General features: G+C 50.9%; 7 protein-coding genes across 7 annotated transcripts; 5 read left to right on the top strand and 2 right to left on the bottom strand.

Annotated features, from left to right (window-relative positions):
- Positions 1-183: 183 nt before the first annotated feature.
- On the top strand, positions 184-2241 carry N7515_004355 (GTPase GUF1; the record flags this gene model as incomplete). The annotated part of the gene is made up of 2 exons (XM_056665099.1): positions 184-923; positions 978-2241. 2 exons carry the CDS (start codon positions 184-186, stop codon positions 2239-2241), a joined length of 2004 nt encoding a protein of 667 aa, XP_056522049.1.
- Positions 2242-2614: 373 nt separating this feature from the next.
- On the top strand, positions 2615-7039 carry N7515_004354 (DNA-directed RNA polymerase III core subunit RPO31; the record flags this gene model as incomplete). Its single annotated transcript, XM_056665098.1, has 2 exons — positions 2615-2709; positions 2788-7039. 2 exons carry the CDS (start codon positions 2615-2617, stop codon positions 7037-7039), a joined length of 4347 nt encoding a protein of 1448 aa, XP_056522048.1.
- A 924-nt stretch (positions 7040-7963) lies between these two features.
- N7515_004353 (Zn(II)2Cys6 transcription factor domain-containing protein) lies at positions 7964-8835 on the top strand (the record flags this gene model as incomplete). The annotated part of the gene is made up of 2 exons (XM_056665097.1): positions 7964-8142; positions 8211-8835. The coding sequence occupies 2 exons, from the start codon at positions 7964-7966 to the stop codon at positions 8833-8835; spliced, it is 804 nt and encodes a 267-aa protein (XP_056522047.1).
- A 96-nt stretch (positions 8836-8931) lies between these two features.
- N7515_004352 (fungal specific transcription factor domain-containing protein) lies at positions 8932-10176 on the top strand (the record flags this gene model as incomplete). Its single annotated transcript, XM_056665096.1, has 2 exons — positions 8932-9212; positions 9264-10176. The coding sequence occupies 2 exons, from the start codon at positions 8932-8934 to the stop codon at positions 10174-10176; spliced, it is 1194 nt and encodes a 397-aa protein (XP_056522046.1).
- A 264-nt stretch (positions 10177-10440) lies between these two features.
- bud32 (serine/threonine protein kinase BUD32) lies at positions 10441-11253 on the top strand (the record flags this gene model as incomplete). The annotated part of the gene is made up of 1 exon (XM_056665095.1): positions 10441-11253. One exon carries the CDS (start codon positions 10441-10443, stop codon positions 11251-11253), a length of 813 nt encoding a protein of 270 aa, XP_056522045.1.
- Positions 11254-11368: 115 nt separating this feature from the next.
- N7515_004350 (putative gamma-cysteine synthetase regulatory subunit) lies at positions 11369-12340 on the bottom strand (the record flags this gene model as incomplete). Its single annotated transcript, XM_056665094.1, has 2 exons — positions 11369-12269; positions 12318-12340. The coding sequence occupies 2 exons, from the start codon at positions 12338-12340 to the stop codon at positions 11369-11371; spliced, it is 924 nt and encodes a 307-aa protein (XP_056522044.1).
- Positions 12341-12515: 175 nt separating this feature from the next.
- N7515_004349 (aldo/keto reductase family protein) lies at positions 12516-13639 on the bottom strand (the record flags this gene model as incomplete). Its single annotated transcript, XM_056665093.1, has 6 exons — positions 12516-12668; positions 12725-13094; positions 13160-13340; positions 13387-13448; positions 13502-13512; positions 13568-13639. 6 exons carry the CDS (start codon positions 13637-13639, stop codon positions 12516-12518), a joined length of 849 nt encoding a protein of 282 aa, XP_056522043.1.
- Positions 13640-13932: the final 293 nt, after the last annotated feature.

Raw genomic sequence — 13932 nt, 5'->3', positions numbered from 1 at the left:
GAGGTTTGTTTATCTCGACAGGTCACCGCAGCAATAAGCCGTCACCGCCCGCGCATCCGTTTTTTCTCCGCAAATCGTAACGGGCCACCAGCACTTGACGCGCTAAATCAATTGATTCACGGACAACTTCGCTGTGACCGACTGCATACCATCAGCCCCTCCTATGCCACCGCAGAAGTCCCAATGCGAGGATGTCTGCAGCTAGGCCGATGGCTGAGCGCAGCGCCGAGATGCCAGGCCGCTAACCTCCGACCATCAACTTGCCTCTCTTCTTTGTACAGATTGCAGAGGTCCTTCTCTAATACTACGAGATACCATGGACGTTCGAAGACGACGCCACTCAAGTTGGATGTAGAGCTTGAGAAAAGAATTTCCGCGATCCCAATCGAACGTTTCCGCAATTTCTGCATCGTCGCACATGTCGACCATGGCAAGAGTACGCTTTCCGACCGATTACTCGAATTGACGGGCACCATTCAGGCGGGAACAAACAAGCAAGTGTTAGACAAACTCGATGTCGAGCGCGAGCGAGGAATCACGGTCAAGGCGCAGACCTGTACCATGATCTATAACTACAAAGGCGAGGACTATCTGTTGCATTTGGTCGATACTCCTGGCCATGTGGACTTCCGTGCAGAGGTGTCGCGGAGTTATGCCAGCTGTGGTGGAGCAATTCTCTTGGTTGATGCTAGCCAAGGTGTTCAGGCGCAGACAGTCGCGAATTTCTACCTGGCATTTGCGCAAGGCCTCGAACTCATCCCCATTCTCAACAAGGTCGATCTCCCCTCATCTGACCCAGAGCGGGCTTTGAAGCAGATACAGACCACATTTGAGATCGACACAGAGAATGCAGTGATGGTCTCGGCTAAGACAGGGTTGAATGTCCCGGCTGTGCTGCCCACTGTTGTCGAGAAGATCCCTGCGTACGTCTGCCCGGTGGCTAAGTGAAATGTGTATCTTTGCTGACTGTATATTAGACCCATCGGCGATCATACGAAGCCTCTACGTATGCTACTCGTGGACTCCTGGTACGACACCTATAAGGGCGTGATCCTGCTGGTTCGTGTTTTCGATGGCGAGGTGCGGGCGGGCCAGCAACTTATATCCTTCGTGACCGGTCTCAAATATTATGTCGGCGAGGTCGGCATCATGTATCCGACTGAAACCGCGCAGACCGTTCTTCGTGCAGGTCAGGTTGGGTACATTTACTTCAACCCAGGCATGAAGCGGAGTAAGGAGGCCAAGATTGGAGACACATTCACAACGGTTGGCTCAGAAAAGCTTGTCCAGCCTCTGCCTGGGTTTGAAGAGCCCAAATCGATGGTTTTCGTTGCTGTATACCCAGTCAATGCGGATCATTTCGAGCACTTGGAGGACAGCATCAACCAGCTGATTCTGAACGATCGAAGCATCACAGTACAGAAAGAGTCTTCTGATGCCCTCGGTGCCGGTTTCCGTATGGGTTTCTTAGGAACCCTTCACTGCTCCGTTTTTGAAGATCGTCTACGACAGGAGCACGGTGCCAGTATCATTATTACACCACCCTCTGTTCCGGTCAAAGTCATCTGGAAAGATGGCACAGAAGAAATCATCACCAACCCCGCTAAATTCCCCGATGACGACAGAGTACGCCTCAAACTTGCCGAGGTTCAAGAGCCATTTGTCTTGGTCACCTTAACATTCCCAGAGGAATATTTGGGAAAAGTGATTGAGCTCTGCGAGGCCAACCGCGGCGAGCAACAAAGCATCGAATATTTCACTGCGACTCAAGTCATCATGAAATACGAATTGCCCCTGGCGCATCTAGTCGATGATTTCTTCGGAAAGCTGAAAGGAGGCACCAAGGGCTACGCCAGCCTGGACTACGAAGAATCCGCATGGCGAGCTGGCAACATTGTCAAACTGCAACTCTTGGTCAACAAAGAGCCCGTGGATGCTGTCGCACGAATCATGCACTTGAGCCAGGTGGACCGACAGGGAAGAATATGGGTTACCAAGTTCAAGGAGCATGTCGACCGACAACTTTTCGAGATCATCATCCAGGCAGCTGTTGGAAAGAAGATTGTTGCCCGTGAGACTATCAAGCCATACCGAAAGGATGTTCTAGCAAAGCTGCATGCTAGTGATGTAAGTCGTCGACGAAAGCTGCTCGAAAAGCAGAAGGAAGGCCGCAAGAGATTGCGAGCTGTTGGAAATGTGGTGATTGAGCACAAGGCTTTCCAAGCATTCTTGGCGAAATAAACATTAAATTAGCGATACAATGTACAACACTCAATGACCCTTTTCTCATGTATTAGGCGTGTACTGTCTAGATATCCCGTCGAGTGCGCATACAAAGCTGTGACCCGCTGTCGGCGGTAAGAGCTTCGCCGGCAGAAAAAAAAGTTCATGTCAAACCCCGCGCATGTCACTTCTTCCTTCGCTCAACCTCACTGCAATTACTGCCGTTTCAACGGTCTCATTCATTATTGTGTCTTGAGTTGAGATCTAATACATTACAAGCCCACGGCGGATTATTTCTTGAGCGCCAAATTCTTGTCCTTGGCGGTTGACGTCCGCATCTGCCGATCGCATCACCTTGTCACCCTGCCATGCTTTGCAACTGACACCGGCCATGCAGGCTCCAGAGGGTGTGCAGATCGACCTGGGCAAGGCCCAGGTCATCGACAGTGTCCCCAAGGTGATCAAAGAAGTGAAGTTTGGTGTCTTGTACGTTGGCCACCCCCAATGTGCTTATCGCAACAGTTTGTCGCAGACTTGACCACTAACACAGGATTGTTTTACTAGATCGACTAATGACATTGTCGGCCAAGCGGTGGTGGAGGTTTCCGATCGAAAGTTTTTCGAGCTGGATCAGTCCCGATCTGTTGTCGCGAATGGACCTCTTGACCAGCGCATGGGAATTTCCAACAAAACTGACCTTTGCGCAACATGCGGAAACAACCTCAAAGACTGCAACGGTCACTTCGGCCATGTGAAGCTGGTTCTGCCGTCCTTCCACGTCGGTTACTTCAAGCGCGTCATTGGGATCCTTCAGGAGATTTGCAAGGAATGTTCGAACATTTTGCTACCCGAAGCTGAGCGCCGCTCCTTCCTCCGGGACATGCGCCGCCCGGGCCTCGATAACCTGCGACGGACACAGATCGCGAAGCGCATCAACGACCGGTGCCGGAAAACTCGTGAATGTCCATACTGCGGAGCGATCAATGGTGTTGTGAAGAAGACCGGCACCAGTGCCCTGAAGATCACTCATGACAAATTCCGTGCTTTCAATGTCTCGACTTCTGTGAAGAAGCAAGCGCCGATCAGCAAGGATGTTTTCGACAACTCTTTCCTTGAGGCCAGAAGCGCGAATCCAGAGGTCGAAAAACATTTCAAGAAGGCGCAGGATGATATGAACCCCCTTCGTGTTCTTAATCTGTTCAAGAGAATGTCCGACTCGGACTGTGAATTGATTGGCATGAACCCAAAGGAGGCTCGTCCGGAGATGTTCCTGTGGCAGTTCATTCCCGCTCCACCGGTTTGCATTCGACCTTCAGTAGGACAAGATGGTGCGTCTACTGAAGATGACTTGACTGCCAAGTTGGGCGATATTGTGCAAAGCAACATCAACCTAAAAAATGCTCTGCTTAAGGGTGCGCCAGTTCAGACAATCATGGAGTGCTGGGACTACATGCAGCTTCAAATTGCTGTCTACATCAATAGTGACGTGCCCGGTCTCAACAAAGCCGACCTCGGAAAACCGATTCGGGGTTTCGTCCAACGCTTGAAGGGTAAGCAGGGTCGTTTTCGAGGTAATCTGTCAGGAAAGCGTGTCGACTTCTCTGGTCGTACTGTCATTTCACCCGACCCAAACTTGCGAGTCGATGAGGTTGCGGTTCCGGAACTGGTCGCAAAGAACATGACTTATCCTGAACTTGTGACCAGATACAACAAGGAGAAGCTGAGGCAACGTGTCTGCAATGGCGCCAACAAATGGCCTGGAGCGAACTTGGTCATCAAGAAAGGATCCGGCTTCCGACAGATGTTGAAATACGGCAACCTCGAGCAAATGGCTAATCAGCTGGAAGAAGGTGATCTGGTTGAGCGGCATATTGAAGACGGCGACATTGTGCTGTTCAACCGACAGCCGTCCCTGCACAAACTTAGTATCCTATCTCACTTTGCCAAGGTTCGACCTCATAGGACCTTCCGACTGAACGAGTGTGTCTGTAACCCCTACAACGCCGATTTCGACGGAGATGAGATGAATCTACACGTGCCACAGACAGAAGAAGCCAGGGCAGAGGCGATGGAGCTAATGGGCGTGAAGAACAACCTTGCCACACCCAAAAACGGAGAGCCCATCATTTCCGCCATTCAAGATTTCATCAGTGCCGCCTACGTACTGAGTAGCAAAGACAACTTCTTCAATCGCGCTGCATTCTCACAGATCTGCCTTTACATGCTTGGTCCTGAAACAAGATTCGACCTTCCACCACCTTCAGTCCTGAAGCCCCAGATGCTTTGGACTGGCAAACAAGTTTTCAACATTCTCATGCACCCCAACAAAGATGATCCCGTGCTGGTCAACTTGGATGCTGCATGCCGTGAGTTCAAGATGCCAAAGGATGGTCGTCCCAAGGACTTAGATCCCAATGATGGTTGGCTCGTTATCCGCAACTCGGAGGTCATGTGTGGCGTGATGGATAAATCTACGATTGGTTCCGGAAAGAAAGACAATGTTTTCTACATCATGCTCAGAGATTATGGACCTCCTGCTGCCGCAGAGGGCATGAATCGTTTATCCAAACTTTCGGCACGATGGTTTACCAACATCGGCTTTTCCATTGGCATCGGAGATGTTTACCCCAGCGCAGGGCTCGTTCAATCAAAGAACGATCTTGTGGAGGCAGCTTACGCCAAGTGTGACGAAGTCATTGCTAAATACAAGGCTGGGACTCTGGAGAAGTACCCTGGATGTGACGAATTGCAGACCATGGAGAACCAGATTTCTGGTATTCTCAGTAAGGTCCGTCAACAAGCTGGTGACGAGTGTATTCAACAGCTTAGCAAGTACAACTCGCCCCTGATCATGGCTACGTCTGGATCCAAGGGTTCCAGTATCAACGTGTCCCAGATGGTTGCTCTTGTGGGTCAACAAATTATCGGCGGTCAGCGTGTCCAGGATGGATTCCAGGATCGTACGCTACCTCATTTCCCGAAGAACGCACGACAGCCTCCGTCCAAGGGTTTCGTGCGCAACAGTTTCTTCTCCGGTCTCGAACCACAAGAGTTCATTTTCCACGCCATGTCCGGTCGTGAAGGTCTAGTCGATACCGCCGTTAAGACCGCCGAGACTGGATACATGTCTCGTCGTTTGATGAAATCTCTTGAGGATTTGTCGTCTATGTATGATGACACGGTCCGCAACTCGTCCGCCGCCATCGTCCAGTTCCAGTATGGCGATGACAAGCTGGACCCGGTGGATATGGAGGGCAAGGCCAAGCCTGTCCATTTCGACCGAACTTTTATTCACTCGGAATCCACGACATATGACAATGACGAGCGAAGCTTGTTGCCGGCTGAGATCATGGAGGTTTGCGAAGAAATGCTCTCAAAGGAACGTGCCAAGCTTCGGCGTAAGGACTTGCTCGGCAATGACCTGGAGTACATGGATCGCAGTGACCATGGTATCGATCAGCTCGAGAGCGCGCGTGATTTCCTTGACTCTATCCAAGAATACGTGCAAAACAGAGCCGACAAGCTGACTTCTCGTGGGGGTGATATTGATCCTTCCGATCAGCGGAGCCGAAAGGCTTTGGACCACACGGGAAAGCTGACAGAAACCACGCTGAGGGCCTTCATCACTGCCTGTCTGCTCAAATACAAAAAGGCCCAGGTTGAGCCCGGTCATGCCGTCGGTGCCGTCGGTGCCCAATCCATCGGTGAGCCAGGAACACAGATGACACTGAAAACTTTCCATTTCGCCGGTGTTGCTGGAATGAGTATCACACAGGGTGTTCCTCGTATCAAGGAAATTATCAACGCCTCGAAGGAGATCAGTACTCCTGTCGTGTCTTGCGAACTGGTCAATAAAGAAAGCACCATCGCTGCCCGCATTGTCAAAGGACGCATTGAGAAGACTTTCCTCCAAGACGTTATTCACTCTATCACGGAGTACTGGTCCCCCTCTGATGCATATCTGAAGGTTGTTTTGAATTGGAAGACAATTGAAGATCTGGCACTGGAAATCACTACGCCACAGATTGTCGAAGCGATCAAGACTAGCAAGCGCTTCAAGGGAACCGACCTCAAATTCTCATGCAAACAGGCTTCAATCAAAGTGCACATGGATCTCGATCCGGCTAGCAAGTCATCTCTTTCCAAGACGGAGATTGCCGCCACCAGCGCCGATCCCTTCCTGCGCCTGAAGCACTTGAAACGTCTCCTTCCTCAGATTCAGATCCTGGGTCATCCACGTGCCACCCGTGCTATCATCCGCACAGACGAAACTTCTACCACCAACACTTTGCTCGTGGAAGGCTACGGGTTGAAAGAGTGCATGACTACGATGGGTGTGGACGGTCTTCGAACCCGCACTAACAACATCATGGAAGCCAGAGATGTTCTCGGCATTGAAGCCGCTCGAACTACGGTTGCTGTGGAAATCAGCGAAGTCATGAAGGACATGGACATCGATCCTCGTCACATGCAACTTCTGGCAGACGTGATGACGTACAAGGGCGAAGTACTGGGTATCACTCGTTTCGGTCTCGCCAAGATGCGTGACTCGGTGCTTCAGCTTGCTTCGTTCGAGAGGACCTCTGATCACCTTTTCGATGCGGGTGGTGCTGGTCGCACCGATCTCATCGAGGGTGTTTCGGAATGTATCATCATGGGCAAGACCGTGTCACTCGGTACAGGCGCTATGGAGGTGGTTCGCAAACTTAACTTCTACAAGGGCGAGATTGGACCGCGGAAGACGGTCTTTGAAGATGCCTGGACTGAACACTGCGACGAACCACTGGTTCGGAGGCCTAAGCAGAGGGTCCGGTAGAGTGTATGATCTGTGATCGGTGACGTGCATTGAATATAGGCGTTAAGCATTTGGCCTGGACAGGGCTTGTAACATGTACTTACCAGACCACTGGTGATTCTATGAGCGATGGTTATTTCCAATATGATGAATGAATTCCATGAATTCTCTTCATTTATCTCGTATGTACAATGACTTAGGGCTGGACCCAACGCATGACTGCTCTCCCTCTCCAACAAATCCAGCAAATCCACCTATCCCAGCATCCCCACTGGTCCAAAATAATAAGAGGGATGGCGCGCATTAATTTCCAACTCGACTATAGAAAATTCCAGGTACAAGCTTCTAGGTTATATTCAAATCAAGTCGCCTTACACAGAACACAAACTTCACTTTCCCCTCGAACGGAATGTCTCGGATTCCCTCGAGAAGGAATCTAACGTCAAGTACCTATATTTCTCGAGAAATTCAATCTGTTCTTTGCAACTGCAGTGCACCGAAAAAAGAAGTTCAGAAATACGAACTTGGAGACTTACATTTCCGTGAACCGTCTGGGGAAGGGTTCATCTGGGGAAGACAAGTCACCCCCCCCGCGAACTACTTTCTCCTTCCTCTCCTTCATCCACTCATAACCCATGTCCGAAGTGACCAGGGAGGTGACTATCCTCCAATCAGCATCGTGAAACCCCTGAGGCAGCCATGGGTGTGAACCTTTGGCCATCACCAGTTCTTTGTTGCTCTTCGCCCTTTGCCTTATCTGGCTACGCCACATCCATAAGAACTCGGTGATTTTCATGACTCTTTGTCTCCAGTGGGCAGTGAACGCCCAAGGGTATTGGTTTTTCTAAATAATATCCGTGGGTCGCACTTGATCTTCCACATCTCCCCCCCAACTATCTCCCCGACCTCCCCGAAAAGACCCCCTCTCGTTGCACTTTAGAAGAAATGGACTTCAACGAGTCCAGACTCGCTAAGAAGCGTGAGACACGAACCCGAGCTCCGACAGCCTGTCAGACCTGTCGGTTGCGAAAGACTCGATGTGACAATGCCAGGCCAACCTGTAGCTACTGTGCCTTGCAGGGGGTCGAGTGCAACTATCCCGAAACCTCACCACAGCAGAACCAGTAAGATAACCCCAAATCCAAAAGAAAATCAACGGAAGACAAAATAAGCATTAACGTCTTTTACATAGAGCGGGCTTTGATCCCGCGCATCCATCCAGCCATGAACTTCTTCAGCGACTGAACCATATCACCGGTCTGTTGGAGGAGATCAAGTCCGAAGGCTCCACCAACTCCTCAGCTCGCTCGCTCAGAGAGTCCTTTTTCGAGTTGAACACACATAATAATACTAGCCCCATGGCTGATTCCTTGTCGAGCAGCCATACGCATGGCAGCAGCACCGCTAGTTTCGATGACCGGGGAGGACCCGAGCATGATCCCCGGATTTTATACATGGGTAGTTCGGGGGAATCTATGCTCCGATGGCCTATCTTCAATAGGGTTATCACCGAAGCTGAAAAACATATTCGATCGTTCCTGCTTGATTCGCTGGACAATCAACTCCCCAGTTTACCAACACCCCGGCCGGTGGGGATCGGAGGTTTTGTCGATGAGATCCCTAGACTGTGTAAGAAGTACTTTTTGCTATGTCACCGGAGAAACCCGATCGTCGATCTCGAGAATCTAGACCGCTATGCCAAAGAGGTCACTGTGCAGGGTCTTGGATGGGACGGCCCGTCGTGTCAAGTGGTAGGTCAAGCCTGGGAATTTGGCTTAAAACAAGTCTCACCCTTACTGAATCCCGGTCTTGCTTAGCTCCTGGCATGCGCCTTGGCTGCCTGTACCTCCTCCAATTTTGTTCCTCTGGCAGATGATGCCCCCGGAAACCTCGATGCGGTTCAAGCACCAGCCATGCCCGACGCCAATCTCGATTTGGCGGAGACCTACTTCCATGCTGCAAAGCAGAGATTCGGGTTTCTGCACACTTCTCCCACGGATATTCAGTGCTTCCTTCTTGCTGGGAGTTACCACAGACATGCCATTCGCCCTCTACAGGCCTGGTTTTGTTATCAGCAGGCAGCTTGCAGACTAGAAGTTCGTCTGCGGTCTCTGTGTAGAGAGCAATGGACCGCTGATGATAACTACCATAATCTGGAGTCACGACTATACTGGTCATGTATTCAGGTAGAACAGTAAGTGTTGTACTGTGCTGGGGATTGACCGGTCTAACTGACTGTCAACAGTGAGATGCAAGCCGAGCTTCCTCTTTGGGGTAGTGGGCTTGAAAGCCTGGGCTATTCAGATCCCTTCCCCAAATTCAACCGCAGGGCTGCTCCCGCCTCATACGATGAGATGGAAGAAGATCAGGATTTCTCGGTCAAGCCCGCATTTGAACTAGACGGTACCGAAGAGGAGAGAGGCTGGAAGTTCTACATCGCATCTATCTGCAACCGCCGCACCATCAATGACCTAACGTGTGACATGTGGCGCCAAGGGGAAAAGGCGTGGGCTAAAGACATTCCTGGTCTTCTTAACAAGATATTAGGGGCCGAGAATGTTATAACATCATGGTACAAGCTTTCCCCAAACATGGTAAAGATATACCCCGAGCTTCCCACTGACTCTCCCAGGTACCGAATCTCCCTTGCCGGGATCATGTCTCGGAAAGACAACCCAGACCTCCGATTCTTCTTCCGCGGCCGTTATCACATGGCACTGGAGAGAACCTACCGACCCGCTTTCTACATGGCAATGCACTTCCAGAGCATGCCGACCTTCATCAAGAACAACCACCAAGTCTGGGCAGAGGTGTTCAGCCTCTCCCAAAAGGCTATCGACAACTGTGTCCTCCTGATCCCAAACTACTTCTATCAGTTCCGGCACGAGTGGCTTTGGAACGTTATCCGCGCCAGCTTCGCTTGCGCTCTGCATATTATCGCTGTCGTCTTGTATCAGCTTGAAGCGTCGCGGGATCCGAATACTTGGCAGCTGCGTGTGCCGCCGAATTGGCCGGCTTTGGTAAGGATGTCGATTCGTACTATGAAGCTTTGGGCAAGAGAGTCGATTGATCTAGAGGTTATGAGGTCTACTCTGGAGAGGATGTATCAGGGGACTTGTCGATTGGCTAATGTGCGTCCGGATCTTCATTTGCTTTGATCTGTTTGTATATGGGAGCTGCTTGGGGTAGGAAATAATTGAACTGAACAGGTATATAGGCCTCAATATAGGCCTCAATGGGACATAAACTGTTTTTTTTCTTTGAAGATAATTCCATAGCAACTGATGTGAAAAGGAATGACTCGTCCACGTGAAGGTAGAGCTATCCCTACTCCGAGCCCCACCTCCAACTTTTCCTTCAACTCCCAACACACTCTCTCCTCTCTCCTTTACACTCCAACCAAACCACCCCAATTCCTCACAATGGGAGAATATCACCCCCCACCCCTTCCCTCCCCCTTCAACAACACATCCCCACCCCCAACCCTCCTCACCCAAGGCGCCGAAGCCCACCTCTACAAAACCACCTCCCTGGACCCCTCCATTCCCGCCGCCCTCAAAATCCGCCCCTCAAAACCCTACCGCCACCCAACCCTCGACCGGCGCCTGACCCGCCAACGCATAATCCAAGAAGCGCGCTGTCTGGCGAAACTCGTCCGCGAAGGCGTTTCCGTCCCCGCCCTCCTCGCCATCGACTGGGCTGGCCATGGTGGGGAAGAAGGCGGCTGGGGCGGCGCCTGGCTGATGATGGAGTGGATTGAGGGGTCTGTTGTGCGTGTTGTGCTGGAGAAATGGGAGGCCTGGATGAAGGATCAGACTTTGGATGCGGCAAGTGTTGAGAAAGAAGAGAAGCGTGTTCGTGGCTTGTTGAGGCAGATGGGTGCTGCTATTGGTGTGCTTCATAAGGCTGGTGTTGTGCATGGGGATTTGACTACGAGTAATCTTATGCTTAGGCCGTTTGGGACGGAGGTTGTGGAGGATGATGGTAATCCGTCTATGGAAGGGGATGTTGTGTTGATTGATTTTGGGCTCGCTTCGCAGAGTAGCCAGGATGAGGATCGGGCGGTGGATTTGTATGTGTTGGAAAGGGCGATTGGGAGTACGCATCCGCGCTCGGAGCCGATGTTTGAAGAGCTTATCTTGGGTTACCGGAATAGCTACAAGGGAGCTGTTTCGGCGCTGAAGAGGTTGGAGGATGTGCGGATGAGAGGGCGGAAGAGGAGCATGCTTGGTTAACACCTTCATTTGGGTTATGCATATATTTGCGCATCGGCTATGATCGATTTTTAAAGCAAAAGGAAAAACGCCAACGCTTGTCACGACAAATCCTTATTGGGACGCAAGAAGCATATCATCGACTCTTGACACACGTGCCCACATCAGCCAATGCGAAATACCCCTTGTTCTCGACCACTCCGCGATCCTTGACTACTGCCGTGTACTTGACCACCCACTGCGGCTCGACATCTCCCTGGATGCCGTCGTTAGCCGTGGGCGACGAGGCCAAGATCCCCGCACCCGCCGGACCCAGCAGTTCCCGCGTCGTGCCGACAGGCAGAATATCATGACAGTCGTTATGGGTGAGGAGTTGAATCTGCTCTTCCTTCGCATAGAGAATCAAATTCTTGGGAACCACACAACAATCCTTCAAATTGATCTGATCCACCGAGGGCTTGACCTTGGTGTGCGGCAGGAACCGCGCCAAACGTTCGGCGCCAAACTCAGCCACCCCCAGCTGCGCAATCATTCCCTGCTTATGCAGCGATTCCAGTGTCCGCCATGTCTGCACGATGCTGTCGAAATCGTCCTCCCCGGTACTCGTGCTGTCTTCCTCTTCGCTGTCGTCGTCGGCGTCGAATAGGATCCCCGGGAACGATACTATCAGTAGATCGATAGACTTGATGTGTAGCTCCTTCAATACCAGATCAATTGCTTCCCGCGTGTGTTCGCATCGTCTTGATACCGGGATCCCCGGTAGGTAGAATAGCTTTACTGTGATATCGTATTGATCGCGCTCTTCTGCCAATCCGGGCTGTGAGAAGTCCAGCGCGGGGATATAGAGGCCGTCTTCGGTCTGTAGTGTCCATGAGGGATGCGCGGTTGAGTGTCCATTTGACTTGGTGCCGTTGGGGGAGGAGTCAGTTTGTTGCGAGGCGAGGAAATTCGATCGGAGCGAGTTGATCAGTTCGACGTTGGATTTTTGTGTCAGAGGCTGGCGGATGACGGATTGTCGTCCGGCCTGCATGATATTCCTACGGAGGTTAGTGGTTGGAGTCGGTTGGATTGGACATGCCACTTACGAACTGGATAGAATCAACTTCATTATGAATGAATGGTATTAGAAGATATCAAGAGAAGAAAAAAAAAAGTGAATGGAAAGTTGAAGTTTACCCCCGCGGAAGATGAGCCCCCTCCTGACAAATCCATTCCCCTCCGCTCTCACTACACTATCTAGTCTACTCTCTCTACTCTACACTCTACACATAATACTCTCAACTTCAATCCGAATCAACAGTCGGATCCCAATCCGTGGGCGAATACTCTCCAGTCTGCAACAACTTCATATCCTCCTCGTCCAACTCAAAGTCAAACACCTCAACATTTTCCCGAATGCGCTGAGGCGTGACAGACTTAGGCAACGGGACAAATCCCTACAGCCACATTAGAATCCTCTCATACACTATTACTTCTACAAGAGAGAACATACCATCTGCAAACTCCACCTTATCATCACCTGCGCCGGTGTCTTCCCATACTTCTTCCCAATAGAGACCAAAACCGGCTCACGCAGGCGACTCCCATGCGCAAGTGGCGAGTACGCCTCGACAATAATATTCCGCTTCTGTAACCACTCCACGATATCGGAGTGGTCTAGCCACGGGTGCAGCTCGTACTGACCGACGTCTATTTGGCCGCCGCCGCCGGATTGGATGTAAGACTCCAGTTCTTCGAGGTGGTGGATTCCATAGTTTGATACGCCGATTGCTTTTGTCTGTCCGGCTTTTTGGGCTTCGACTAATGCATCCCAGGAGCCTAGACGGGCTTCTTTGCCGCCGTAGGGGGCGTGGATGAGGATGCTGTTTTCGTCAGTTTAGTTGGGGTTTTATGTCGGATGTTTTTGTAAGATTACGCTTATGCTTACAGGTCGAAGTATTCTTGCGAGGCTTCGCGTAGACTCGAATTGATGGCTCGTTTGGTTGCTTCGTAGCCCATTGATCCGGGGGGATCTTCGTCGTGAAGAAGATCTGGGAGCGATCTAATGAGGATTGGGAGATGGCTTTTCCGCATGGTTTCTCGTTGCGGTACATTATTGCTGAGTCGACCTGGTTGCCATTAGCTTCTTGCTGGAGTCGGAAGTGGGAAACGAACGTACATGGCGGAATCCAGCGTTCAGGGCTTCAAGGGTGGCCTTCTCGGTCGCGGATGAGGGACTATTGCTTGTTAGGAGTCGAATTGAACTTCCAGCATGGAGTTGAATACATACATCATGTACACCTATGATCCGTTAGCTTTGTCCGGAGACTTGGACTGTATTGATTTCATCACTCACCCCATATCCGATGACGGGGATCTCATGTCCCGACTGCAGTCGATGCTTAGTCTGTAGGGTAAGCTTGGCCATTTTGTGAATGTGAGGAAACATGAAGGAATTGACTGAAACTGTTCGATGACATTTAAGATGAGATCATAAGTGGGGGTCGGAGTTGGCTGCGATCTGCCCCATTCAGATCGGCATTCGGCCGTAGTATACACTTTCGCTATGGAGATGGGTTCCATAAGGGAAGAGGCCCACCTCATGTACTCGATTGAAGTGAGAATTATACTTGGGAAGTGAGTAAAATCAATAATAAAAAAGAGCAATGTATTTGATGCCACGTAAAGCATCGGCATTCTATCCAACAACCGCCCCACTCT

The sequence above is a fragment of the Penicillium bovifimosum genome (assembly GCF_028826915.1).
Source record: "Penicillium bovifimosum strain IBT 22155 chromosome Unknown utg000004l_segment0_segment0, whole genome shotgun sequence".
Lineage (NCBI taxonomy): Eukaryota > Fungi > Ascomycota > Eurotiomycetes > Eurotiales > Aspergillaceae > Penicillium > Penicillium bovifimosum.
This window is presented reverse-complemented; position numbering and strand designations above follow the sequence as displayed.